The 27961-nt window shown below is 51.4% G+C and overlaps 10 protein-coding genes across 10 annotated transcripts; 2 read left to right on the forward strand and 8 right to left on the reverse strand.

Moving 5' to 3' along the window:
• Window positions 1-3569: 3569 nt before the first annotated feature.
• Window positions 3570-5507, reverse strand: MET3 (Sulfate adenylyltransferase; the record flags this gene model as incomplete). Its single annotated transcript, XM_049327230.1, has 4 exons — window positions 3570-4210; window positions 4265-5182; window positions 5280-5429; window positions 5489-5507. 4 exons carry the CDS (start codon window positions 5505-5507, stop codon window positions 3570-3572), a joined length of 1728 nt encoding a protein of 575 aa, XP_049193375.1.
• Window positions 5508-6194: 687 nt separating this feature from the next.
• On the reverse strand, window positions 6195-7154 carry J4E83_000268 (uncharacterized protein; the record flags this gene model as incomplete). The annotated part of the gene is made up of 2 exons (XM_049327231.1): window positions 6195-6934; window positions 6986-7154. 2 exons carry the CDS (start codon window positions 7152-7154, stop codon window positions 6195-6197), a joined length of 909 nt encoding a protein of 302 aa, XP_049193376.1.
• Window positions 7155-8970: 1816 nt separating this feature from the next.
• Window positions 8971-10431, reverse strand: J4E83_000269 (uncharacterized protein; the record flags this gene model as incomplete). The annotated part of the gene is made up of 4 exons (XM_049327232.1): window positions 8971-9434; window positions 9503-10032; window positions 10106-10332; window positions 10411-10431. 4 exons carry the CDS (start codon window positions 10429-10431, stop codon window positions 8971-8973), a joined length of 1242 nt encoding a protein of 413 aa, XP_049193377.1.
• Window positions 10432-10914: 483 nt separating this feature from the next.
• J4E83_000270 (uncharacterized protein) lies at window positions 10915-12210 on the reverse strand (the record flags this gene model as incomplete). Its single annotated transcript, XM_049327233.1, has 2 exons — window positions 10915-11883; window positions 11935-12210. 2 exons carry the CDS (start codon window positions 12208-12210, stop codon window positions 10915-10917), a joined length of 1245 nt encoding a protein of 414 aa, XP_049193378.1.
• A 564-nt stretch (window positions 12211-12774) lies between these two features.
• On the reverse strand, window positions 12775-13957 carry J4E83_000271 (uncharacterized protein; the record flags this gene model as incomplete). The annotated part of the gene is made up of 2 exons (XM_049327234.1): window positions 12775-13465; window positions 13893-13957. The coding sequence occupies 2 exons, from the start codon at window positions 13955-13957 to the stop codon at window positions 12775-12777; spliced, it is 756 nt and encodes a 251-aa protein (XP_049193379.1).
• A 285-nt stretch (window positions 13958-14242) lies between these two features.
• Window positions 14243-16176, reverse strand: J4E83_000272 (uncharacterized protein; the record flags this gene model as incomplete). The annotated part of the gene is made up of 3 exons (XM_049327235.1): window positions 14243-15541; window positions 15591-16057; window positions 16128-16176. 3 exons carry the CDS (start codon window positions 16174-16176, stop codon window positions 14243-14245), a joined length of 1815 nt encoding a protein of 604 aa, XP_049193380.1.
• Window positions 16177-16669: 493 nt separating this feature from the next.
• On the reverse strand, window positions 16670-17940 carry J4E83_000273 (uncharacterized protein; the record flags this gene model as incomplete). The annotated part of the gene is made up of 3 exons (XM_049327236.1): window positions 16670-17301; window positions 17352-17711; window positions 17760-17940. 3 exons carry the CDS (start codon window positions 17938-17940, stop codon window positions 16670-16672), a joined length of 1173 nt encoding a protein of 390 aa, XP_049193381.1.
• Window positions 17941-18797: 857 nt separating this feature from the next.
• Window positions 18798-19962, reverse strand: J4E83_000274 (uncharacterized protein; the record flags this gene model as incomplete). The annotated part of the gene is made up of 5 exons (XM_049327237.1): window positions 18798-18910; window positions 18960-19579; window positions 19626-19701; window positions 19843-19849; window positions 19897-19962. 5 exons carry the CDS (start codon window positions 19960-19962, stop codon window positions 18798-18800), a joined length of 882 nt encoding a protein of 293 aa, XP_049193382.1.
• Window positions 19963-20506: 544 nt separating this feature from the next.
• On the forward strand, window positions 20507-21571 carry J4E83_000275 (uncharacterized protein; the record flags this gene model as incomplete). Its single annotated transcript, XM_049327238.1, has 3 exons — window positions 20507-20683; window positions 20733-21037; window positions 21094-21571. The coding sequence occupies 3 exons, from the start codon at window positions 20507-20509 to the stop codon at window positions 21569-21571; spliced, it is 960 nt and encodes a 319-aa protein (XP_049193383.1).
• Window positions 21572-22510: 939 nt separating this feature from the next.
• J4E83_000276 (uncharacterized protein) lies at window positions 22511-23593 on the forward strand (the record flags this gene model as incomplete). The annotated part of the gene is made up of 3 exons (XM_049327239.1): window positions 22511-22695; window positions 22787-23086; window positions 23143-23593. 3 exons carry the CDS (start codon window positions 22511-22513, stop codon window positions 23591-23593), a joined length of 936 nt encoding a protein of 311 aa, XP_049193384.1.
• Between the last annotated feature and the right edge of the window lie 4368 nt (window positions 23594-27961).

Consider the following 27961-nt stretch of genomic DNA (forward strand, 5'->3'; position numbering starts at 1 on the left):
GCACAGAACCGAGTCCAGTTATCATGTAACATCGGCAGCTCCTTAGCGGCTATCTCAGAGTACGATTTGCCTCCGTTCTTCAATATACTTGTCGCAGTTTGGTCGGAAGCAAAATGCTGTAGCAGCACTCGTGTTGCTTCTACAGCCATTGGCCAGTGTATGTTCTGTCTTACATGGTGAATCGAAGAATACCATGGAAGTTTTGCATGTACAGGAAAGACAGGAATGCTGTTCATGCTAAGTCTTTCACACTCCTTGATCAAGTATCCAGTTTCAATCTGAACTGCGTTGATGACTGGCTCAACACTGATAGTCTCAGCCTTCAGATCAGGGAAGCAGGACAGGTCGACAAAAGGTGGCATGGACGCTTCATTTGTTGGCATGTAGTCGTGACTGTATCTGACTGGCCAGACAAAACCATTGTGGTCTTTGGAGTTGAACAACCCTAATGGAAGATTAGTTTCATCTAAAGTATACGACACGTAGAGCTAACCAAGGTCAATGTCTTGCTTCGCTTCCATCATGACGATCCGTTCAAGAGTAGAGAAGGGAGTAGAGTTCAGGCCGTTGTCTTTGTGCGAATACAGACAATAAATACCTTCATATACGCCTCTTAACCAGGCGCCATTGTTGTAAAGCAGGGGTACTTCTTACGTCCACGTCAGCAGCATAGTCGTGTTCAATCACCTTTGCAATCTTTCCTTAAACGTCCACAGCAAAAACGAAGCTATTCCGTTTCTTTTCATTGCCGCATATAATCATCAAAAGCCTATTGGGTACTGGCGATCCTTAGATAAAGGCGGCGAGCGTCATCAGAATCTCTTGGGCTTCCCACTCCATTCACCACAATGTAGAAATCAGAACTCCCAGCATGCTTTCAGGTAATAATGGAATCTCGGGACTGAATAACCCAAGAGTCCATCGAGCTTCTCTGAAAAGAGATCATCGTTTTGTACATGTTCTTCTAGCGATGTTGTAATGTTGAGCTGTGGGGGTGTTGAGTTGTGGGGGTGTTGAGTTTTGTGGGTATTAATTACAAGGGCACAATTATCTCATGAATCACGCGTTATGGCACTTCACTCACAGAGGTACGGTAAAAGACGCTATCCTGAGAGCGACCCTGAGGCGGCAATATGAGACCCACGCCTGCATCTGGCCGTGCGTTGAACAGGCATCGTCGGAGGGTTGTCGCGCTGCACTGTTGTGATGTGGAGCCCTTGACAGCTCAGCGCGGTACGGGCGGAGCGTGTAACAACCTCTTTCGCATCTCTTCTATATTTAATAGGTAGATTTAGTTATTATATATCTTATATATATTATAAAAGTTATAAGTAGCTTATTATTAATAAGTTATTATAGTACTATAGAATAAGATAAAATAAAACTAGAGTTTAAGATTTTTATATATACTATATAAGTTAAAAAAAAGTATAAAAGCTTTATCTTTATAATACTTTTTCTTTTTTTATATATAATATAGTATACTTTTTACTCTAGTTTATTATTACTCTTATATAAAATCTAAATAACTCTATTATTACTATTACTACTTTTATTCTCTTTAATATTATTACTATAGCCTCTTTAACTAAAGAATAAGCTCTTAAGCTTTTAGTAATTTTATAAGCTTTCTAGTATCTTTTTTATATAAGTATATATACTAAAGAGTTATATAGCTTAAAAATATATAGCTACTACTTAGATACTTTATTAAGTAAGTAATACTACTATATTCTTTATAAGTTATACTAATATTTACTTAAGCTTTATACTAATAGCCTAAACTTTTATTTAAAATAAGTAGATAATAGTATATAAGCTATTAACTTAGATAAAATACTTAGTATACTAGCTTACTTATAAGAAGTAGCTACTTATATATTAAGACTACTTTAGTAGTAATAAAAAATACTTTAATAAAATAAATACTATACTTACTTTATATAATATAGAGGTACTGCTATAAATAAATATATAAGCTGCTTAAATAATAATACTAAAAAAGATATAAAATATTAGATAGATAATAGATAATAGAACGTATAAATATTTATATTATAGATAAAGCGTTTAGAGCGTGTGTAACGTGTATAAGCGTGTAACGACAAATAGCCAACGATAGCCAGCGACGACAGCTATCAACAGGCCACCCCCAACGCTGCATACAGCTCCCATCGCCGACATGCCACCGCCTGCTTTCTCAGCCTACAGTCTGCCTTGCGATGCACCTCACGTGCGATGGTGCTTGACGTTGCGTACACCACCTGGCGCCATCTAGTCACCCACCCAGAATAACCTTGGAACACACATGCGAAGGACTCGGCACATGACCAAAAAGAGGGCAATTTGTGGACCTGCATCAACGCATGTGGTCTGTGTACCCGCACCTTCTACGGTTCCTCTCAGCCCACTACCGTGACATGTCGCTGCGATGAGATTATCGTCCAGGATTGATTGTACTCTTGGAGAGGAAGGTGATTGTAGCTTGTATTCCTGACGATTTGGGATAGGAGGCTGAGGCCATGTAGATGGGTTGTGCTGTTTGACCGTACGTGGAGGCGACGGGGAAAGAATGTGATAAGGTGAAGTCATGCAATATTATCGATTTGGATGCATGTAGAAGATTGCGTACATGTACATGTACAAGTGGGTGATGGCATGGTACTTTATCTTCAATTCCAACTCCAATCTCTCGCACTACGTACACCGCCGCATACAAAGGCTGTTGTTTATTCCAAGGCCTGAACTGTCCAACATCGTCTTCTTCTACCCACCAAATAATGCCAATAAGCAAAATCCGTCCGCAATGCGTTCCTTTCATCCGCCTCAAGTCTCCTCTTTTCTCTCTTTCACCACCCTCACCCTCGCTCAAGACCAAGCCATCTCCGACGCCGAGACAACCGCTTCAGGAAACACGCTAAACACCTCAACCCAAGCACCTGCAGAAGCTACCTCAGCCGCTCAATCAGTCGCGTCGTCAATTGCATCTGACGCCTTTTCTTCCGCGTTGTCGTCTGCTACGAGTAGTATTTCTGAGAGAGTGGCTGAGAGTCCGAGTGCGACCCCGACGGAGGGTGCTGCGGCGCCTACAAAAGGTATGTTTCTGTTGGTTGAGAGGATTGATAGTCGAGGAATATATGCTGATTTGCCTGAGTAGATGCGCAGTTTGCTGCTGTGATTGGGGGGTTGGCTGTTGCTGCTGGGTGGTTTGTTTGAGGAAGTGGAGAGAGACAAAAGAGTTCTGGAGCGAGACATCGCTAGCAACATACATCTGGGCGAAAAGGCTTGATCACTTTGGAATCAACTACACGTCATGTCGCGTTTGTTTCGTACGTACGACATGGTATCATCACATCGACATCACCATATCAATGTAACACGCCACGTCCTTGCAATCAAGAAAGCAACAAAGTTGCCATTCATAACCCATGGTCTAAACCTTGTGTCTAGGTAACCCATCGTCTATACTGCGCAGCTCAAAACCCGGCACCATTAAGCCAGGTCGATTCCATATCCATCAAATCATAATCGTTAAATCCAAAAACATTTCGAAACGCTTTTTCTCATGTCTACAACTGTGTCAGAAGACCCTGGCTCTCCAAGAGCAGGACAATCTGGTGGACGGCTGTCCTGACGTTGGTAGTCGACAGGTCGACAGTCAGGTCAGCGTTGGCGGGCACCTCGTACGGGTCGTCGACACCAGTGAAACCCTTGATCTCACCGGCGCGCGCCTTGGCGTATACACCCCGCTTGTCGGTCTTCTCCGCATGCTCGAGCGGGGTAGAAACGTGGATCAGGTAGAAGGATCCGTATCGCTCTACAGTCTGGCGGGCTGCCTTTCTTGAGTCCTCGAAAGGAGCAATGGGCGCAACGATGGCTGCTGCACCAGCCTTGGTGAGCTCGGCGGCTACAAAGGAGATGCGGGCAATGTTCTTGTCACGGTCGGATCGGCTGAAGCCCAGCTCGCTGGAGAGCTCACTGCGGATGGTGTCACCGAGAAGGAGGGAGACGGAGCGACCACCCTGCTGGTTGAGAGTGACGTTGAGAGCGCGTGCGATGGCGTCCTTGCCGGAGTTTTGGTAACCTGTCAGGAAGACAGTGAATCCCTGTTGGCTGCGGGGAGGGTGGGATTCGCGGAGGACGCGAACGACTTCGGGGTACGAGAACCATTCGGGGATCTCCTGGCCGGTTCGGAGGCGCTTGCGGAGCTCTGTTCACAATGTTAGTATCCAACCCCCAAGTGAAGGAAATGCAATTGACGTACCAGTTCCGGAGATGTCGAGGGTCTTGATGCCCTGCTCAACCTCGTTCTTGGGCTTGTACTCGTCCGAGTCGGGGAGGTAGGTCATTTGGAGGAAGGGAACAACCTCGATGCCGAGCTCGTCCCTGTACTTCTCGACGGCGTCCTGGGCGTCGTATGGACCGTAGAAGTCGACACCCTTGGAGTTCTTGCCTGGGCCAGCGTGGTCACGGCCGACAATGAAGTGGGTGGCACCATGGTTCTTGCGGATGATGGCGTGCCAGATGGCCTCGCGGGGACCAGCCATGCGCATAGCCAGAGGCAGAAGAGCAAGGACGGCCATGCCGTTGGGGTAGCGGGGCATCAGCGCCTGGTAGACACGGACACGGGTGAAGTGGTCAATGTCACCGGGCTTGGTCAGGCCGACAACGGGGTGGATGAGGACGTTGGCCTGGCGGGCGCGGGCAGCGCGGACGGTGAGCTCACGGTGAGCGCGGTGCATGGGGTTCCTCGTCTGGAAAGCGACGACCTTGGACCAGCCAAGCTTGTCGAAGTGCAGACGCAGCTCCGCGGGGGTGTATCGGAGGCCGACATAGTCGTAGTGCTCCAGGCGGTCGATGGCCTCGAGCTTGCCGCCGACGTAGTACTCCTTGACCGTCTCGTAGAGGTACTTGATGGCGGGGTGTGCTACGTCGTTGTCCTTGTCGAAGACCTCGCGGGCCTCCTTCTCCTTGTCCGGCTGGTAGACGTCGTCGACGGTGATGATGGCCAGGTTGCGGTCGTCGCGGAAGTCGCGCAGGGCGATGCGGGCGCCTTGCTTGACGCCGACCTCATCGATGGTCTGTTTCGAGATGTCGAGTGTGATGGGAATGGAGAAGAGGTTGCCGTCGGCGAGACGGTTGTCGGACACTACGCCGTCGTAGTCCTTCTGGTTCATGAAACCTGCATCATGCTGTCAGGGGTCGTGTTGCTGCAAACATCGCAAACACGAGGGGCGCCTTCGCTGCCCCTCGCCTAGCGCTGCGGGATGACGACTTACCCTCCAGAGGTGAAAAACCTCCGTTCAGGATGAGCTCCAAGTCGCAGAGCTGCCTCTCGGACAGAACAATAGCCGGAAGCTTCTCAGCCTCTTCGAACAGCTCCTTGCGTCGGGGCGCATCGCGTGCGATCAGGTCCTTGAGGACGCCGCCTGTAATCACCTCCGTCAGCATTCGTGACCAACTCCAGCGACTCTGTTGATCAACTCACCATGGGGTGCGTTCGCCATGTCTAAAGAATATGTGAGGAATATAGAATCCGGTGGTGGATCTGGTCAGGTAGTTCGGCGAAGACTTGATGTCGTTCCTGACTATACAAGACTGGCTTCGCGAAGGAGGTTTTGGGTCACTCAGACAGAAAGATGCGCGACTAAGGACTACAAGGCGGGACGGGTGGAAAGGGCTTTTTATTCCCCGGGTTCTACGGACACTTCAGGCGCCATGTCCCCGATTGTTGACCATAGGCTTCTCTGGATTTTCTCTGCTTGCAGAGACTAGGGCACAAAGCGGGTTGTTGTATGGGTCGGCAGATCTTGGAAGCGATTGCGCAATTGCACGCGATAGTTAGAGCCTGTCTCACCCGGCTTTTCGTTGGGCGACGCGACCACAGTGACGTGAGCGGAGCGGAGAAGGAGCACCTTGTCCTGCAGTTTGTGTTGCGCTTTAGCGATTTTCAGGAACACCTCACGTATATGACAGGTCTAGCGCAATGCTGGAAATTCGTTTGATTCATGCCGGAGCTTCATTGGCTCCTGCGTCGGTGGTATCTCGGCCCCGTATATACATAATCGGATGCGACTGCCGCAAACCCCATTCTTTCGTAACCCAAACCCCATGCTATGCCATGTCCCATAAATAACCCAAACGCCCATGCTAATGCGGTACAACAAGTAGGAATCAAGATATCCTACATCACCCTAAACGTTCAAAGAGACTTGTTGCAGCTTGTTGGCTAGGTCCTCGTTTTGCTGCTTCATCGCCTGCTCTTGGAGGAACTGAGCATACCGTGACTTGGGGTTGTGGATGCCGCACTCGGACTTGTTCTTGCCCTTCCAGCGTCCTGCTCGCTCGTCCTCTCCGGCAGCTACTGGCTGTGTAGAGTGCCAGTCACCGACACTCTTGTAACCCTGGTTGAGAAGGTCGTTGTATGGGACGTCGTTGGCGTCGACGTATTCCTTGACCTGGGCAAAGTTCCAGTTGGCGAGAGGGTTGATCTTGATGAGGCCGGCTTCGTCGACCTCGATGATGTCCAGGTCTCCACGCTTGCCACCTTGGCTACGTCGGCGACCAGTCAAGACAGCCTTGACCTGGAGTTCAGAGTAGGCACGCTCAGCAGGCTCCACCTTGGCAACGTAGTCGTAAAGTTCGTCGTTGGTATCCCACAGCTTGTCGCCATGCTTGGCAGTAAAGTCGTTGACGTTGTCGCAGCCAGCAGGCTTGTAGACGTGTACCGGTGTTCCGTATCGCCTCCTTACCCGGTCAACAAGGGCATAGGTTTCGTCGAAGTGGTAGAGAGTGTCTAGGAAGATCAGGTCGATGTTGTGCTTCAAAGGTCCATCGAGCTTCGAAAGCATATCCACTGTGACCAGGCCAGTAAGACCAAAGGCGGTGGTCTGGAATAGTCCAGGCAGAGATGTGATGCACCATCGGAGGATATCTACTCCAAGTTAGTTTAGGGAACTTTCAGGAGTAAAGTGCCATCACGTACCTTGAGGCTCAAGCTTCTGGAGCTGGGCGTTGATAAACTTCAAATGAGGCTTCGTGAAGTAGATCTCAGGTAGGCTCTCCTGACTGGATTCGGCTGAAGCATAGCCAGACTCCTCGCGGAGTGTAGGCTGCTTGTAGGCGTCAACCTTTGCGAACAATGGTGACGACATCTTCAAGATGGTGTGACGGAAGTTTGGGCTATGGCAGGCACGTGCGGAGAAGCCAGAAGGAGTATGTCTTTGTGGGTTGGTGTCTAAAAGGAGGCTTCCCAGGAGAAACTACTATTATCAATCGTTTGAGTCTGGAGGTGGGAAGAGGGAGAGCGACCACGGCCTGGAGTATATATTGGGCGCCGCCATCGGGATCGCTTTGTAACCATCTCCGCAAGGTGCGATAGCTGGGGGTGAAGACGTGCGATCACGCAATTCGCGCTAGTACATGGTGGAGCAAAACTCTTCCTCCCAGCCTTATGTAAGGCAGTCTCGCCAATCATTCGGCGGCAGTAGACGTTTTGCTACTTCTGAGGCTCGGACGACGTCTATGCTCATGCACTCCGCGGCTGTGCGTTGGTTGGAAATCGCCCGATGGTTTGAGGTTTTGTCATCAACGTCATCCCGTGGACGATTACCGAACAATGCGAATGGCTGAAGTCATGGTGATCTGGCTCTGGCTGACGGACTAGACGGACGGACGGACTGCCTAATGATGGGCTGATGAATGCCATGTTGTCTCATCTTGACTTTCTCTTCATGTTTGCCTCTGCTGACAATATGGAGTTGGTGGAGTGCCCCGGCCCATCGGCAAGCGCCGGGCGATCGCGTCCGGGGCCTCGCCCAGAAGACTTGTAACACGCATCAGGATTCTCTGTAAAACCATCGGTTAGTGTGAGTCGTTGTGGAACGTCAGGTATATTTACCTATAGCTGTCCATGCTTGAGGCTGAACAATTTTTCTAGCCTCCTGCACGACTCGGTGCACATTATACTCATGGGGCGCGAGATCCGTCGTCCTGGTTCTTGCATCTGCAGCAAGTATGCGCCTTTTTGTGGGTAATCATGTCGCGCGATTCCTGCCTGGGCGCTTCGTGATAATCTTATGTCGTGTTGTCGGTGCTGTTGTTATCGTGAATAGTGGCGGATGTCACTGCGGCGGGGTCGTACATAGCTCTTAACAAAGGGCACTAAATCGCCGCGGCTAACCGGCATGGTCTACAACTCTATATCAATTGGATGGAGTTTATTACCGCAATCAACGAATCACCTCATACAAGGAAAAAACTAAACAGGTCTAGAGCCTACATCAATACTAAGTTATCTATCTTATAGGGTTTTAAGTTAATGTAGGCTGCAGGCCTGTTAAGTTTTTTTCTTGGTTGGCGTAGAATCGTTCTTGATTTTTGTGCAAGCACCATGTCCGAATTCAAGGGTCTACTCCCATGGATGCGCGAAGATTGAGAACGTACGCCGAAACCATGCGATTTGTAGCAACGATGTACTGGTGAGCTTCAACACTGTCGCGCAATTTCGGGAAGGGTGCATAACTGCAGCTGCTGAGGTGTAGGTGGAGTACGTGACCGAAGAATCCCATGGAAAGAAGGTGCGAATTGCACAGAGAAGTAGTCGAGAGCTTCGAGGATGACCGAAGAGTTGTGGTACATTGAGCGAAGCAGCTGGGTGGCGGATAGATCAACACTCATAACATCCCAAGCAACGTTAGCAACCGTCTCGTACTCTGAGGCCGCCATGATGAATGCGAGAAGGGTGAGGGGGTATGAGAAGGCAGAAAGAACGAAGCGGGGTTGAGATGTGTCAGACATACCTGAGAACGGCAGTGACGACTTCGTCGTTGCCAAACAGACGTTGTAGAAGGCGCACACCAGTCGAGGCAGTCTCGACCAAGCTCCACATTTGATACGTTCATTGGAGCACAAAACAGTCACTATTTGGTTATCGAGGCAGATTATGGAGAGGGGAAGTCTGTAATCACTCTACTCTTCCATAGCATCCAACACAGCAATCTTCCCTCTCCACAACTCCTTCGCATTCCCCCAAAACACCTTCTCCTTCTCCTCAAACCGCAATTCCTCCGCCCAAGCCAACCCGTCAATATTAGCATCCACGTCCCAAAACCCGATGCCATACGGATAATCCGTGCCAAACACCATCTGACTAACTGGAATACCCATTCCTTCCGTCAGCCCTTTGACCTGATTTGGCCAAACCGGTCCTGCACTATCGTACCAAAAGCGTGTTTTGTAGGCTTCCCTCGCTGCAGTCGAGATGTTGGGGAACCCGAGAAGGAAACGCTCGGAGATATCGGGGAAAGCGCCTGCGCCGTGGGAGATACGGAAGTGGAGGGACGGGAACTTGAGGAATGTGGATGAGGCTGTTAGACTGGAGATGGCGCGCGCGGTTTCGAAGTAGAACTCTCCGAGACCGGAGCGAAGGGGTGCTGAGGCACATTGTCAGCTCACTCTCTTGTTCGTTTGTGAGACCGGGTTTTGGGAAAAGAGAACTCACATGGTCGAGAGTTTATCAATCTGCCATCGTCTAGCTTGATGATAGGCTCCGTTGGATGCACGAAAACAACCTCCCTCCCATCGCCTCCCACTTTTCCGGATCTCTCTTGTAGGTACTCCCACAATGGATCAAAAGTCTCGTCCCCCGGGTACATCCCCTCGTGGTTTGTTAGCACACCAACACCCACTGGCTGTTTTCCCTCCTCTCCAAAAACGCGCTTCAATTCCGTAATCGACTCTTCCACATGGGGTAACGGCATAATGGCCAACCAACTAAATCTCTCCGGATAGATCCTGCAAAGTTCCGCCGTGAAGGAGTTGAGTAAACGCGCAAGGGCAACCGTCTTCTTCTTTCTCAGCACCTCGTCTCTTTCAGTCAAGAAGGCGTTTGCCTGGGGTGTGGAGACGCAGAGTACAGAATGAGCGATGTGGTGTTCACTCATGAATTTGAGGTGGGCTGATACGTTCCAAGACGGTGTTGCGCGGCCTGCAGCGTTCAACTCGAGGGCTCGGAACCAGTCTGGGATGGGGCTATGAGATTCGTCAGTACATCGGCACACATACCTGCATCTTTGGCACTGTGGGTTGGAGCATTTGAGCTTACTGTGTATGCGTATCGACCCTCTTTGATGTTGAGAAGTCAAATTCCTTCACATTCACCATGCTACTTGCTAGCGAAGCGATGCTCGCAATAGCTTCTTTGGCAAAAGGCAATACTGTCAGGTCGATACCATCTACGTATGCTTCGTATTGTATCTGCATCCAGATTTTGTTCTCGTCATGTTGTGTACCATTTGAGGGCGTTGAGTACGGCTTGCCGTAGGGATACGCCTTCGTCGCGTTAGTATATGTTCTCCAGCGACAGCATTTTAGCACCGGATAGCTCTTCTTCCACTTTGAAGCACTCACCATTCTTTCGCTAGACGACATTCTGATATGAGGGAAGATGGTGACGATGCTTGCAGCTGTGGTTAGAGTCGAGATGTAGACTACTCCGCATGTCAGTAAAGACAAAGAAGGGATTCGCATGTTTGACAGCTGTAGCTGACTCACAATCTCGCAAGCACGAAGCGAAATATGGTTCATGTATCCTTGTGGAGTGAATTGATCGTTGTTGTTGTTGCTGTTGGCCCAGTGAGTTAGCTGCAGGTACTTAGCATGCGCATGTGCGGGGAGCCGCCACTTGCGGAAGTCGCACCTGCCTTGTCATTTCCTACCTGTAAGCTGCATGTATTCCAACTGCACTTACTACTAGAGACATTAGTTCAGCAGCCCCGCTGCCATTTCGGACTTGTTCATGCATGAGACAGACGTCACCAAGCGGACGCGCATACGTCCGGAACTCTACACACGTACATCCAAGAAAAGCACTTCCATTCCAAAACCTACATCTATCTACCGCGCATTTATCAATCATGCAACCTCGGCAGTAGTAACAGCACTCTGATACTTCAAGTCCAACTGCGGCGCCTCCACACCCTTTCCAGGGATATCCCCAAGCCCCGCGGGCTCCACATAGTCTTCTTCCTTGTACCCGTTAACCTTCAGCCTCAACTTCCTGCTCTCCGCATAAACCACTCTGCGCATCCGGTTGGTACTTCCAAGCGGTTGGTGCTCCTTCAATCCATGCCAGCTATTCACCGTGATGCGATCATCCCACCACGTCCTGAACTCAGGTAGCCACGAGTCCTGCGGTGGGAACTCAATGGTAGCGATTTGTTCAAACGGATATTTCTTGGGGTCCCATTCGATGCCAATGTCGTCAACGGGCTGCTCAGTGAGGTCCTGCAAGAGTTGCGCGCAGAAACTGTAGGTTATGGTGTTGTTGAGGTGGTGTGTGCGGAGGGTCTGCGAGAGGATATTGATGGGGTCTGAGTCTTTGACTTCGGTGTTCTCAAGGTCCTTTTGGAACTTGCTATTGGGGAAGACGCCGTATTTGGCTACGTAAGCTCCGTGGCGGTAGGCTGATTGTGAGTACTCGGGCATGGCAACCATGTGTTGTTTCGGCAGTTGTCCACCAAGTGTTGCTACGTCGGCATCAACGCGTTTGCTCTGCTCGTCTGCAAAGGTAGGCAAGTCGTTCCAGTTTCGCTCCAGTGCATCTGCAATATCGTATGTGGTTTGGGGATCACGCAGCTCCAATACCGGGTAGTTGTTGAAGGTCCAGTCTTGCGTCTTCTTATCTTCTCCCCAGAGCTTCTCGCCCTCGATACCAAAGACCTTCATGCCAATGCCGCGTGGGGCTGCCAGGTTGTCCGGCAAAATCTTGGGCGTTAAAGACGAGTACCGCATGATTACATCGTAAGTATCAGGCTTTGCGAACATCCCTTGGGCGAGATGTTTAGGTAGGTTGTCGTGCACCGTAAATTTGCCCATAACGCACTACCCATATCATCAGTAACCTTCATCTCGAGAAGCTTAGGAAATACTTACACCCTGAGTCTTCAAATGCGTGCCCCTCAAACAATGCATATGCTCGTTGAAGTTCATCATCTGGAAACGGTTGAACTGAGCAGAAACCTCCTTAATCTTCTCTTGCTCATTTTCCGGAATGTTCTCAACACCTGGTGCATCCCATTTGATGTATTCACCAGTAGCCTTCTTGTCTTGTCCACCAGCTTTGACGGTGCCACTCGGTACTTTGCCGTTGTGGATGTTTTGAATTCGGTGATACCCCATGGGGCATGTTTCGATCTTAGTTCCACTCATGCTGATGAAATGTTGGTAGTGTATGAACTCTTTGTTCCGCCGTATGCTGCTGAATGGACGGCAGCCTTCTTAAGGCACCAACACAGTCCCCGTGGTCACCCCGCAACTGCATCTAGCTTCCGCCTCGCCGACATCTGCTCTTCTCCATGCTGCAGTTTGAGCGGGATGGCTCGAGAGCATGCGGGGTAGCGCGTCAATGATTCCAGTTCTTCGAGGTGGACGCGTGCGATGGATGGTCGGAAGTTGCTCCGGGAGACCCTTTCCCGTCTGCGTCGTCGATCTAGTCCGCCGCACCTGACCAATGGTTGAAACTGAATTGAAGATCAGGTCTCGAACGCATCTTTCCAGCCCATGATTTGGAAGCGTCATGATCTGTCTCGGGCGAATCGAACTACTTCTGCAAGGCGCTTTCTGCGAACACGAAACACTAGAAGCGCGGACGCTTGCAAGCACTCGCTGTCAAGTGTCCGTTGCTGTACGTAGGTTTACTTTTTGCATACCCAGGTGTCTAGTCCTTATAGGCCAGAGCAATCGCAAAGCAAGTAGCGCGTTGTCTTTCACCAGCTACCACATCTTCCTCCCCAGACCCCCAAACCCCTCCTGCCCAACCTTCCGCCCAGCCAACTCATTCGCAAACTCCAGTTTCCTTTGCAGCCCCCACTCCCCATGCTCATTAACCGCAAAAAGCATCCCCGCAATAAAAGTATCCCCAGCCCCAATCGTATCCACAACCCTTGCCCCATCCTTCCCATCTGCCTGCCACGCCTCGACATCCGCCCAAACCTCCTCATCACCCTTCTCAACCGCCGTAGCACCTCCAGAACCCCATGTGCAACACAGTAGAGCCCCATCTCTCGTTTCACTCCGTCTGGCTTCAAGAAAGCTTCTCGCATCCTCATACCCATTCTTCACGGCCCACAATTTCGAGTAAAACACTACATCTGCGTACTGCGCCACCCCAGCCATACCCGTCCGTTCAGGTTTCTCGCACTCGACGCTAATCTTGAAATGAGGGTATGTTTCGCGGAGGAAGCGGACACACTGCAGTGTGATCTCTGGGACGCGGCCTTCGAAATGGAACCACGCTTTCTTCCAGGTTTGTCTTTGCTCTGTAGTGAATTTGCGGACTTGGTGGATAAATTCTTCCGCTTGCATCTCGGGGAGCTGGTTGATGCTGACGATTGTGCGTGAGCGCTTCTCTTCGCTTTGGATGATGTAGCTGGACGCGGCTTCTTGGTGCTCGTTGCGGAAGAGGCTCACGTCGGATATGTTTACCCCAGGAAGTGATGTAGATATGAATTGAGAAGCCGCAGATTTCTGCTCAGGGAGTACCGCCAGCAGATGCAGAGTCGGGGGGTTGAGACGTTGTGCTCCTTCAGGGTGGTGTTGTTGCAGCTGCGATAACACTTCTAGACTGTTTGCCGTATTTCCTCCCCTTCTTCGCGTGAGAGCTTTCGCGCGTAGTTTCTCATCTTCTATAGGGAAATGCGGGACTCTGAACACTCGAGAGTTAGTAAGCTTCTAATTCTTGGGGTCACCTTATACAAGGGAAAAACTAAACACCTTAGAGCCTACGTTGCTGTTAAGCTACTAACTTTGCAAGCTTTTATCTTAATGTAGGCGCTTAGGTGTTTAGTTTTCTCTTAAATAGGGTGGGGTTGTTGCAGAGCGTTGGTACATACGTCAATATGGTGTCGATGTAGACGGCACCAACGCATACAATATGGTTCTCGGTACCTTCAGACATGTTTCAACGCGTGAAGCGGTATGCGCAAATGACCGTGGTGTTGGCGTCAGGTGGAGAAGATTTAAATGTGATAAGTTTGATAATGTGGAGCTGGAGTGTTGGAGGTTGCGACACTTGACGTAAGTGTCGCGTGCCCTTCCGGCGCGTTGGCGCGCCGTCACATGTCGGTCAAACAAAAAACACAACTGTGTTACCAGATGGTCGATTAGCCAAGACGTTCGCTTTCAAGGAATCTGTGCCCAAACAATCAAGTGACATTCCAGAATATTTCACACCACCGTCATCTTACCTTTGGCTATCCAGACCCTGCAGCCCCATAGCCTCTTTGGTAGCATCCGTTTTCTCGGCCTCGCCCTTCTCCCTAAGTGCTACCTTCTCTACCTCATCGAAAGCCTTGAGTGCATCGCCATACTGTTCAAAGACACCCTTCCTGTAGCCATCACAGATCTTTTTGACAAAGCCCTCCTCATTCCACCGCGCCTCAAGGAAATCCTCAAACTTCTCCTGTGGAGACGAACGTTGTACGCCCCAGGCAGCTTTGTAAGCGGCTCCGAGAGCGCAAGCATTTCCTCCAATCTCAAGTTTGTATACACCATCAGAGCCACCAAGAACTTGACCGGCAAGTTCGGCGATGGCGGGGTTCACGGCACCACCGCCAACCATGTAAATTCTGCGGGGTTGCGCAAGGAGGGAGCCCTGGGGTTCGACAAGGGACTGAGAGCGCAATCTCAATGACAGGAACTGCGATTCGAGGATTGCACGGGCGTCGGCTTGGGGAACGGGCCAGGATTTGTCCTCTGTCTTGCCTTGGGCACCTTCTGGTGCTATGGGCGAGAGCTGATTATCTTTGGAAAGGAATCGCCATGTTCCTGCCTTGACGTTTGGTACGATTTCTGGTCGGGGGAAGAAGAGACCTAGACGCATGGGGTCGGAGGGCTTGGCTTGGCCAAGTGCAGGCGTTGTGAGGGCTGTCTCGTTAAACTTGTCCCAAGACTTGTCGGATGAGCCTGAGGCTTTGTTGATGGCGTCGCGGATGTGCTCGCGTGCTAGACCACCATTCTTGTAGCAGAGCATGAACATGTAGAGGCCTGCTGTGGTGGGGTGGTTCATGAAATGGTATGCTGGGTCGGGCCTATACTGGGGTGTAGACATAAGGAATGTTGTTGAGGTCCCTAGCGAGACGATGGCGTCGGACGCGCGTAGAGGAAGGGCGAGGATGGTCGATGGGTTGTCACCAGTGAATGCAATGACCTGAGCCGACGATGGGAACCCATAGCGCTTGCTGAAGTATGGCGAGACGGTACCGAAGCTTGAGCCACCATCTTCCGGAACACTTCCGAGCTTCTTCTTGAGGTCCTCGACGCCGTCACTCCCTCCAGCTGCGAGCGCAAGGAGATCCTCATGCCAGCGACCATTCTTGATGTCCCACAGGTTTGCTCCGCATACGTCTCCGATATCGATGGGGGCGACTTTACCGAGAAAGACGGAAGCGAGGAAAGAGGACACGAGAGAGATGCGAGCGGTCGCTTTGTAGGCTTCGGGGTATTTGTCGTGGAAGCGAAGGATCTGAGGGCCACTGAAGCGCTTTATTGTGTTAGTATGGACAAAGACTTGGAGAGTGCTGGAAACTTACGTGATGGGCGCTGCTTCCAGTAGCTAGGGCCAGGTTCCTAGGTTCTTGCAGTGTCGCATCAAAAGCTTCGCACTGCTTCTGTGTACTTGCGTCCTGCCAGTTTGGACTGAAGGGGTGGCTGAAGGCACCCTTCCTCTCGCCCTTGGCACCGCCTTCCAGCTGCTCGAGCAGTGTCTTTCCAGCATCCATACTGCCAAGTAGTGTCTCTGCATCGTTGCTCCAGAACACGGTACCATGTTGCATACCCGCACCCGAGATACCCTGGATCTTGGAGAAGTCGGCACCCTGCTCCTTCAATCGCTGCAGGACAAGATCAATGGCTTCGAGCCACAGGGCGACGGGCGCGAAAACCTCGCCCTCGGCAGGGTTTGTGAGGACACCCTTCTCAATGCCATATTTGGAGAGATCGGCATCGAAATCGACTTTGGCTTCGTGGATAAGTTTGAGATCGGAACCGACGATGATACCTAGAACACGGCAGCGTCAGTCCAAGCTGGAAGACCAGATGGTGGGGTAGCTCTAGCGGGGTATTCGCACCTTTGAGTTGCTGAGTGCTCAAATCGAAGCCCAAGAACTGATCAGCCATGGTCGAAGTGTGTCAGTGCCGTTTCGAGCTGTGAGGGTAATGTTAGGGTGTTATGTTGACGAGACATGGCTAGAATAAGCAGACCATATCTCGTAGTGTTAGAGGTCCCTGCCTCACATCCACGATACGGCTACGGCACACTTACGCAAGACCCACATTGACGGACGCGCTACATCACAGGCAATTTTGCCGGCGGTGCCTGCAGAAGCGCCAGTACTTTGGCGTGGAATTATTGGATGGCGGATAAATTCGTGCCGAGACATCGTGAGTACAGCTGTGACTTCCCGGAGTTGCATCTCGGCCAAACGCCGATGCCATCTAGGGAATTTCGTTAGCGTGGGGAAGTACGAGTCTAGAGCGTGGGCCGGGGTTGAATTCAGGTGATGGATATTCAGAATATATACAAGTGTCCGATGTCTCGCATGTGCCGCCGGGTAGTTGCATTGCCCAACTCCAGAACGCCCAGCTATGCTTGTCTATAGGTGTACACCAATCATTTCCTTCGCCTTGCGTTGCCATCGGTAGTTTCGTGATCGTGATCGTGGTCGTGGTCATGTTCTGCCTCGGATCTTTGGCTCGCCGCCGCAGTAGAGTCGCCAGGGATGAACTCGTCGAGAAAGTCTGGTGCTTGCGCCGAGTTGGTTACAAAGCGCACGCGCACCTTTTTCACGCCGCGCACATTGACACCGACGCGGTCCCGGATTGCGTTCTCAACGTCGCGTGTCTGGTCAACAGTCCAGGTGCCAGAGACGCCAATCTCGATATCCATGAGGTAGTTTTGGCCAGCTTTGACACCCTGAATCGCTCGCACATTGACTGGCTCTGATGCGGTAGTGACATCCTTGACAGCGTCAGTCGCTGCTTTCCGCACGTTGTCCTTCATCTCCTGGTCTACGCCGACGTCTGCCAGTTCGAGTAGCGCTTGCTTAGTGTTTCCCCAACCAGCTTGGACAACCATGAGCGAGATGACAAGCCCACCGATTGGGTCTAGCCATTTTGCATTGTTGAGGACGTTGGAGCCGGCGATGAGGAGGAGAGCGACGAAGGCAGTAAGGGAGTCGACACGGTGGTGGTAGGCGTTGGAGGCGAGGACCGTCGACTTGCGCTCTTTGGCGATCTTGAGGGCTGGAGTGGGTGTCAGTGGGCGCTTGCTATGTTCTTATGGGTGTCCTTACTCGCTCTGTAGAGCCATTCCTTAATGACGATTGAGCCAGCAGCAAGCCATATAGCATTGATGTTGGGGCCCAAGTCGTCGATGCCGTGGTGGTGGTGGTGCGGTATAAGCCCCCATTGCTCTGCTACCTCGGCGGCTTCTGGGAAGAACTGCTTGCAGAGGGCAAGCAGCGCGGTCCAGCCCATGAAGAAACCGCCTGCGAGCAATATACCACTAACCCCGAGCGAGCCCAGACTCTCCACCTTTCCATACCCGCTGGGAAAGCGGTCCGTAGGGGGCTTGAGGGACCAGCCAACTGTTGCCAGCGTCATGATGTCGCTCACGAGGTCGGTGAGACTGTGGATGGCGTCGGCGATGAGTGCTGGCAGGCGTTAGTAGACGTTTGTATCAACGCGTCTAGCCATCTCACCCTGACTATTGAAGACGTAGCCTCCGAAGCCCTTGCTGACAGCCATGCCCAGGTTGACGTAGAGGCCAATCTTGGTAATGCGCACGCCGGCGTCATTCTTGTTCTTGGACAAGAGGAAGGTGTTGTCGTGGTTATGGTGGTGATGACCGGCGTGGCCTCTTTTCTGCGTGGCGCCCGTCATGGTGGAAGGGGAAAAGAGTGGTTTGCGATGGACGGTCGTCGACCAATTGCGGAGAGGCGCTGTATGCGACGGGATGGCGAGGTACTGGGCACCTTTGGTCGTCGTCTGCGTGCACAGGACGCGCAATTTGGGGCGGCAGGTAGGAGGTTTGTAGGCGTGACGTGATAGGACGTGTCGTCGCACCGAGGGTTGCGTAGAGGAGTCGTGGAGTGAGACGCGTGCACGCTGGCTAAACTGGACACGCAGGCCATGTCCATTGCTGCAGGCGGTGCGCAGTAACATGGGATGTGGTGGCAGCCGTTGCGCCTCTCAGTACTGCGGGATGCCTCAATGCCACTCGCTGCGAATACTTCCAAGACAATTTGGAGCCTCTTTCGCGGTTGCTATCGGCCCTCGAGCCTGGCCTCTCATGGCGCCTTTTGCGTCAACACACGGCAATTGTGGGGGCGCCACCATCCGTCCCACTCAGGCAAGATGCACACTACCGCACTTCTAACAGCAGGACCAGGAGAACACAATGCCGGTGTATATTTCCAATCTGCAATCTATCTCATGCTTTACCTACCACAGGTGAAAAAGGGGATAGTTCAATCAATAGTGATGACTTCTACTGTTACCGATCACGAACGTTGCCAAATTTAACAACCGCACACTATGTCATTGCAACCTTCATGCATCACTCCCGTGCCGTCGTCAATTTCCTGCAGGGACATGGGCCTGGAGATCCTCCGCCTTGCGCCTCGGGAGCCGCGCGTGTACGTACGAGTTGGGCCAAGCAATGCACACCTAAAGATAATCGTATCGTGATTACGTTGCCAGCGCGCTTGTTTCCTATTCTAGAGAGCTTCTACACAGATTCATAGCCTTGGCTTCGCACTATCGTCACCCACAGGGTCCGTCACGCGAGCCAGTACCCAGTTTACGACGTCGTCCCGGAATACATCTTTATCAGGACTAGGCTCGTCGTGTACTGACAAGGTTAGTGCCAATACCATGGACTGGGTCAGACATGTACTTACAGCGATGAAAGTGTCCGGCGTACGATTTGAACTCCTTGTCCTTGACTTGCAAGGCATCGAACAGGCGTTTCGACGCATGGTAACTAGTGATACCATCTTGCTCGCCGTGAGCAATCCAGATCCTCGTCACGCCACCCTCTCCGACATTGTCAGGTATGATGATCTTCCCACTGGACAAAGCATTGGTTCGATCGAGCAATCCCGCGAGCCCCTCGAGTGTGCCGGTATCGTGGCAGAGCTCGTCTTCATCGAACCGCTTGCAGACCTCCGGGTCTCGCGAGATGAGTTTTGGATCCAGTTTGTTGGTCAACTGACGCTTTGCCATGAGCTTTCCAGCGACCCTACCGAAGAAGACCGTGATGGGTGATGGCTTGGACTTGGGGTCAAAGTCGATAAAGGGCGACTCCAAGAGGAAGCCGCGAATGTGCTTGAGCACCTCCTCCGGACCCTGTGCGGCATAGCAGAGCGTTTCACCGCCACCCATGGAATGCCCCATCATGAAGAGCGGGACAGGGCTCGGGATCAATGTCTTGATGAAGGAGGTAATGTCGTCCAGCACCTGGGTAGTCGGGCCCGTGTCTCCTCGCTCGGCGTGTTTTGCTACAGATCGGCCCCATCCTCTGTGCCTTGTCAGTAGTGAATATTGGAAGCAGTGCACGTGCGCACCTCTGGTCGAACGTATAAACTTCAATGCCTCTAGACGCTAGATGGGGGAAGAAGTCGCCGTACGTGTTGACTTGACCTGTGTCAGAAGGGAGTTATTCATGTAGCTAGATGGTCTCACCGTGCTAGAGGCAACGTTAGTCATGCATTCAGTATTGTGTCCATGGGAGCCGTACGTCTGAGAATCCGTGGATGAACACAAGTCGGGCTTTGGCCGGACCGTCCGTCTGCTCATTGCGTTAATGTCGATCTTATTGCTATGGCTCCACCATACCTTGAATGTCTTCGTATATAGCTGCTTGCCATCAGCCAAGGCATGGGTGCCTTCCTCGACGGACATTGTGCCTGAATCAGGTAAGAGTTGGAGATATTGGAGGTGTTTGTCGGCTGAGCAGTAGAGTCAGTGACGATATGTCGTGTGTTGGGCAGTGCACGTGCAGACGAGTTCGTGTCAAAGGAGGATGCAGAGCACTGTCTTATGGTGTTCAGCTCTCCGGTGACAGCCGCGGCTCCCGCACGCGTCATAGCTTGCTTAGTACACACCATGCCCAGGTGCACTCGCACATGTCAAACGCGACAGCTCAGCGTGCGACACGATGACAGTCAGCCCATTCTCGGAGTCTCATGGCCAATGCCACTTGGCTATATTTGGAGGCCCGAGATGATGCCGATGCCGTGGTGAGGGTGAAGTCAGCTAGCCTTAACGGCTGTCGTCCAAGCTCCCGCCCAGTGGATCATCCTGCATAACGCATTGGACCCCTCTACCTGGTGTCCCCACTTACATTTTCCTCGTGGTAAGATACTTTCTTCTTGCTATGAGCCTTCCTGCCCGTCGACTCTTGTCCCATCACTCATTTCAGCGACGACTCTCCTCGCAGAGAAGCATGCTGAGCAGCATGCCACAAGCTCGCTCAGCAAAAGCGATCCTAAGCCACCAAGAGCGCACCGCGACGGAACCGCGAGAGAACGACCTGCACACGGCCACCGTCGCCAAAGTCACGCCCGTCAACGACCGGATCAAGCGCTTTAAATTCGAAATCAAGGAAAAGGACGGCTTCAACGTATGACGATCTCCATCTCGCTCGCGACATGCGCTGATGGATAAGTCAGTTCCTCCCCGGCCAATGGCTTGATGTCTTTGTGCCCGATGTAGACAAGGCCGGTGGCTTCACCATTACCTCGTCGCCCTCCGAAGCCCTGCCGCGGTCGGATCCCGATTTTGTTCCCTACTTCGAGCTAGCTGTCCAGAAGAGCCCTAATAACCCGCCGGCCGCATGGCTGTGGCAGCCGGCGGAGGAGATACTAGGCAAGGAGGTCACTGTGCGTGTAGGCGGAAGCTTCGTGTGGCCTCCCCCGTGTCTGGACATGAAAAAGATTAAGCGCGCCATCTTCATCGCTGGAGGTGTCGGAATTAAGTGCGTCCAGCTCTGCCGTGACCAAGTCGCACGCCTCGCCCGCTAACACCCCACAGCCCTATGATGTCAATGATGACCTACATAAACCAGAACTACCCGAACCTCGAAGTACGCTTCCTATACTCTACCAAAGTCCCTTCGCGCGAAACCGACCCGAGCGAAGTCCTCTTCCTGCAAGATGTGCTCGACCTGTTCCGCATACCCAGATTCAAGGTGACCAAAGACCGCCTTGAGCTTTTCTTTACAGGCACGTGGGACGGGTCTGAGATGGGCACAAATGAAGGTGACTTGATACATCCACTCATGTCTCTGACGCTGCCGCAAATTGACTCGGCTACCGAAGTGCCAGTGTGTGCCTGGACGCATCGCATTGACGATATTGCCCTCTCTAGCGCAGTTGGCAACAGGAAGGAAGCCCAATCCACCGTCTTCTATGTCTGCGGGCCCCCAGACATGACCGACGACATGGTGAAGTTTATCAAGGAGCAGGATAATGTCGCTCCAGAGAGAGTTCTGTGCGAGAAGTGGTGGTAATGGAAAGGTTAAGGTAATTTACCATTGGATAGTTCAAGGCGATCAATACTAGGTTTTGCATTCGACAATGATCCCGTCGCTGCGGCAAGCGCTGTTGTATGTGCGACGCTCACACCATTAACTCGAATTTACGCGCCCACAAAGACCGTAAATTCCAGACGGCTCGTGATAGTCGAGGGACTGCTCCACTAGACTAGCTCCACATTTCAAAACTCAGTCTGGGAACCATGGCCATCAACGTTATTCGCGCCACACGCCGTTTCCTGTCCGCGGGCACTGTACGGCACAGCAAGCGATCGCTTGCGTTGTGCAACCCCGCGATAAGGCCTTCCACTTCATCCGACCTCTTACCTTGGAGTTCTATATTGAATTACCCGATTTGTCGATATTAACCCACATTCCTCGGTACAAGAGCAGGGATGGCGCAAGGAACAAGCCGTCTAGCTCCCGCATGCAGCGCCGTCCTGCAAGTCTGATTCGCCGTCACACCTAACAAGCTGTGTGATCGCGCAGCATGCGCGTGCCACTCAGCGCCTGCGATGGCTCTTTCGCCCCTCAGCTCCCTCACTGGCGTCGGCTAAGATGGGGGCTTACATGGCTGTTAAGAGCGTGAAAGGCCCCGGAGAGCTGGATGCTGATGCTTTTCTTGTACGTCCGGACCTCGAGCACGAACAACGACTGTGTGCGACCATCGGAGGCTTTTGGTAGCATCTCCAGCTATCGACTTTCGGTTAACGACAATTGCGCAACAAGACTGGACGGCGCATTTCAGCCTTATCCCGCAATCGCGATTCCTCCGAGCGCAGCTGAAAGCGCAGCATCACGTATACGGCAACGCCCACCACCGCACATCACCGTCAAGCGTGACGGCTTCGAACGCCCGTCATGGGTTTTTTTATATCGCGAACATGGCGCCTGCCGAAAATCATCTACTTTCTCATGATTTTTGAACTGCCATTCACTGTGGCCAACCTTGCGCTCTTCGGTATTGCATCGCCGAACCTCTATCGCACCATTCTATGGAGAGTGGGAGGCGAGTTTGGCTTCAACTCGAAGCCAAGTACCGTTTTGTACGCGGCTGCAAACTACCGACCAGTAGATACACCTCTTGTATGGAGTAGCTTGTAAGTAGCATACCGAACCAACACTGCAGTCCATATCCTTGCTATCATCCCACCCGACTTTAAAACCTGAATAGTGTACTGACAATCACAGCAATACCCAATATCACCTCGTAATCGGCGTAGTATGCATGTTCTTCTGGCTCGTCAAAACAACCTTATGGCTCCTCAAGGTCTTCTTCCCAATCCTCTCGCTCCTCCTCCACATCGCACTCATGGCCCTATGGGCATACGGCATCCACATCCAAACCGCGCCCGACACCATTGACCCAGAGCACGTAAATAACGGCGCCCCCTGGTACCTCACCAAGAACTGCAACATCGTGGACGACAAGCACATCAAGAGTTACTGCATGCAAGCCAAGAGCAGTTTCGCCGTTAGCATTATCATGCTGTACGTCCCCTACCATCCGTAACCATCCGAGTAAAACGCTAACTCTACCCCAACAGCACCATCTACGTCGTCTTCTTCACCCTATCAGCCTACTCCCTCATCCCAACCACCGCCCAGAAACAAGCGCACGCCGCCCGCAGAGCCGAAAAGAAAGCCGAGAAGGAGAAATGGGCCTCATCACCCTACGACAACGAGATGACTGCCGACGAACAATGGCAGCACATGTGGGAACTCCAACAACTACCCCGTACACCCGGTACCATTGGCGGCATGAAGTCACCCATGACACCACGCACACAAGCGTTCAACAACCTTGGCGGCGAGGAGGCTGCACACGGAGGAGGAGGTTACTACAGCAATGTGCCTGCGGGCGGGAACGGCTGGTATGGGCCGCCGCAGCACCAGCCAGGCTCTATAACCATCAGCCCGGTTATGGAGCAGGACGAATATTACTCGCCACATGAGGGCAAGGGGAAGACACCGGGTTGGGGTGGTAATGCGTACTAAGCACTTAACGCTTATCGACGTGCAATCATCTTCTTTCCGTCTGGGTTTGGCGTTTGAGCGTGGTTGTGTTTTTCTTTTCGATGATACCAAATCTGGGAACTGGGCTTTTCACTCATTATGGGGTGTGAGAGGTGGAAACGGATTATCTATCCATTTCAATATGTAACGTTACGTTTTCTGTGACACTGGAATCGATGGCTATGTTGCGACCTTTGGATAAGCTCGTTTGTGTGTGATTAATGCCATGACCTATTGGATGATGGGACCGGGAGAAGAGATTGTGAGGACTGTAGCAGCTGAACTCTGGACGTGCACGTATGCAAAGCCGAAGATGGGTATCAAGTGACCAAGGCGTAGTGAATATCAGGTGTAGGGTGGTTTGACAGGGTTTGGATCGTATTGGCTGTGCCAAAGGGCTGAAGGACGTTGTGGTCTTCTCTGTCTTTCGCGCTTGAGCCTTGTCGGGACTGGGAACATACACCTATCGACGATGATATAGTGGCTGGATGAAGCCGTACTCATGTCGCTAGTAGACGTGATTTTGTAGGCTTATAGGTTCCTGCCGCATGTGGTGACACGAGACAAGCGCGCAGGAACTGACCCCGCTTCCTGCATGCACACCCATAGCCTCGATATGTTTTATTGTTAACAGCGTTGTGGGGTATCTTAGATCTAAAAAAGTTAAGTCTTAAACAGGTAACAGCCCTCTACTAGGTGTCTCGAAAGGCGTAATTAAGGTGTAACACGCACCCGAAAGGTGTGCGCGAGGGCGCGCTAAGCCTTTCTGGCTCAGCGGCCGACACATGGCCTCGATAACGAATTGGTTCCTACTTTTTAGATAGCTCTAGGCAGCTGCTCCTGCGTCAAGACCATGTACCCGTCTTCTTCCAAATGTTCTACGACATAACCCGTATGGTTCGAGTCCTGCCAAGATGTTATGCGCCAATTGTTCAGATATCGATCTCATTGCGATCTTGCAAGGCAATCACGAAGGCGTACCGCTAAAGAAGGGACATGAAGTGTGGATCACAAGATCTTCTGACCCTACCACTATCTGGATATGGAAGTCGCAGTCTGGTTGCGAGTTCTGTGAGTTCATGTTGGCGACAAAGGCCAACTTATTCCCGCGAAACGACTCGCTACAACCACGCTATCTCCAACTTGACCGCGGGAAAAGCCTGATGAGGGTATTTACGAAGTCTGGGCCCATGACGAAGCTGTCGTCTCATGTCAATATATTCTATGACTTTGAAGACAGAAAGCCCGAGCTTCAGGTTGCTAGCCATCCTAGCTTGGTAGTTCCTTTCGGTGTGTCCGCGGAGATCAAAACTCCAGAGCTTCAACCGTCCCCGCTACGAGTAAACGAAGTTCCGACCTGGCTTGAATCCAGCGCTACGAGACAACACCTACAAAACTGCTTAACTCATCATAGTACCTGCAATCAACAGAAGGATACATTCAGTAGCCGGCCGAGCCAGCTTAGGGTGATTGATTGTCACACACGAGCAATCGTCAGACCTTCTGGCGACATCCCTTATGCCGCGTTGAGTTATCGGTGGGGCAAAAGCAATGGCGAGTCTCATGTTTTGCAAACAGATATCCTTCCTGCAAGACTCCCTTCAACGGTAGAGGATGCTATTCGAGTAACCCAGAGTCTCGGCATTCGTTATCTTTGGATCGACGCATATTGCGTTCTTCAGAAAGACGAAGACGATTTCAAGCACCAGATTCGCCAAATGCACCTCATCTACCGCTCTGCTCAAATCACGATAATAGCGGCCGGAGACGCGGATGCCAGTTCAGGGCTGTTAGGAGTTTCGATCCCACGGGAAAATGTGCAAACAAAAGGTCGATACAACGAACTCAATCTAGTCACGTTCTCGCCCTGGCCTTGGGCCTTGGTATATTACACCGAAGGATGGTTCAGACGTGGCTGGACACTTCAGGAAGGTTACTTCTCAAGGCGGAGGCTCATCTTCACCGAGAAACAAGTCCTATTTGACTGTGATGAAGGCGTCATTAGTGAAGACCTACAGCATTCTCAGATACTTTATCACTCCATGTTAGAGAAGTGGCAGTCAAATGTGGACGGAGAAATCATCTACGATTTGATTGAGTCGTATACTGAGAGAGCCCTCACCTACGATGTTGACATCCTCAATGCATTCGATGGCATTTTGGGCGAGTTCGAGCAACAAGAACCACCTATCAGATCATACTGGGGTATGCCTTTGCCTTTCGATACATCCGGGTATCTGAAAGGGCTTCTCATTGGGTTGTGTTGGCGCCATGATATCCAAAATGAGAAAATCAATCGCCGGTTAGGCTTCCCAAGTTATTCTTGGGCAGGATGGTTGCACAATCCAAATGCTGTGTATCATATACGAAGAACGCCGAACACGACCCTGGTGGTCCCAAAAGACCTAGCGATCCTATTCGAGAAAAAGGATGGGCTTTTGCAGTCTTTGCAAGACTTTGAGAAAGCCAGTCCGAATTCTACCCAGCGGCACCACTATTCTCAACGGATATTTGTTTCAGCGCCATCATTCAAGGTTATGCTACGCAAGAGAGCTGTTGTTGGAAGACATCTTGGTCGCGTGGTACATGGCCACGATGCATCGGTATTGCGAGGTGGAGGCCATGACTACTGGTCAGAGATGGCGCGCCTCGACTGCCCATTCGAGAACCTAGAGTTTTCATATGTTGGTGCTGGAGCGATTGAGATCAGAACTTGCTACGCCATATTTCTATTTCGCGCTGTCGATATGAAAGATCGTTACAATGAACCTGTGGAGACAGTTTTCGCTTTTCTCCTCGTATCCAGAGTAGGGACGAATTGGGAGCGAGTCGGTCTATGGTTGCAACCATTCAAGGCTAAGGCAGGGGCTGAAGATCCTCCAGTGTCTTCATCCTACAAGAAAGGGGACTTCTGGATTGCATGAGCTGTAAATTGGTCCTTGAAGTAACATCTCCAAACGTGACTTCAACATTGTACGGTCAGCTTGGTGGGTATTGTTGTGTATAAGAGAATATTGGCTTTCAGTCCATACTCATGGTTTGAAGGAAATCTAAGTGCGACTTCCATCTCACTCCGTCTACTACACAAGACGCCGATCTTCCAACTCAAGACTTGCATCATGATGCATACCACACTCGCTCCCACACTCGTTCCCATGCTCATGCGAGGCCGCGACTCTACCATGATTCCCCACTCTCTCGGTACAAAAGTCCGCAGAAAGCTCAATCGTAGACTCAGTATCGGGACAGGTAGACGTCAATGTCCGGCTACATCCCCTCTTAGGAGCACTACCAAAGGTCGGTGCGGAGTTTGGATTGCCGTAATTACTGGGGCCAATGGATCTTTTGTTTGATCGGAGATGGGTGAATATACCGCCGCAGGAGCGTAGGGCGGGTCGGAGGAGAGGGAGGGATGCTAGACGATGAATGTCAGCGACTTGGTTCGAGGAAAAGATTCATCGTATATGACTGACTTGCAAAGGATGCCAGGTTCACATCGCATACTGCCCATATCTGGTCGTCGATGCCGTCGTATGTGAGATCTGGATGGGGGTTTCTGCCAAGGGCGACCGTATGAGCAATGGTACCAAGTGCTGAGCCGCAGACCCTTCGAATATGTTAGTAAGATGTTGATGTGTTGCCTTTGTGCGACTTACAATAGGCCAGCCGCGAACATTGCCGCTACAGCAACCTTGCGTGCTGTCGAGATATGCAGTCTGGATATCTCATAGAGCGGACAGAGTAATATCGCGACCTCAAGAATAAAATGAGGTATGGCCGCAGCAAAGAGCGACATCATCGGCGGCAATGTGCACTTGCCTGGGATGTCTTTGTGCCAGAACTTCTGAATCGGCTGGCATTGCATCGTGATGAGGACAACCTTGTGAGATCAGCGTACCGTACTCAAAAGTCGATATAGGTCGCTTACTTACCCTGACAATGATCCAGCATGCCGAACAGACGAACAGGATTCTGATAGGCTGTCGGATGACGGAAAGACCAAATGTTCTCCAGTAGAAGCCTAGTATGACGAACTTGGATAGCCCGACGGAAAACGTGTAGAACCACATATCTACCCAAAGTTCCAGGAAATAGTGATATACAATCTCTTCTTCTGCCATGTCGATATCTTGAAGTGGTCTTCCGAGTCCCCATCGCATCTCTGGTCACCGTCAGCGCTTAGTTGTTAAGACCGCAGAATAGTACATACTGTATATACTGATGAAAGTGAAAGCACTTCCGGTAGACTACACAACTGTAAGTCTTGTGTCGATAGAAATTCGAGTATACATACAAACGCAATCGCGGCCAAAACATCTTCCCATACCAACGGATGGCTGGTCTGACGGC

Source organism: Alternaria metachromatica (genome assembly GCF_023757995.1).
Source record: "Alternaria metachromatica strain BMP 0045 chromosome Unknown scaffold_1, whole genome shotgun sequence".
In the NCBI taxonomy this organism is placed as follows: Eukaryota; Fungi; Ascomycota; class Dothideomycetes; order Pleosporales; family Pleosporaceae; genus Alternaria; species Alternaria metachromatica.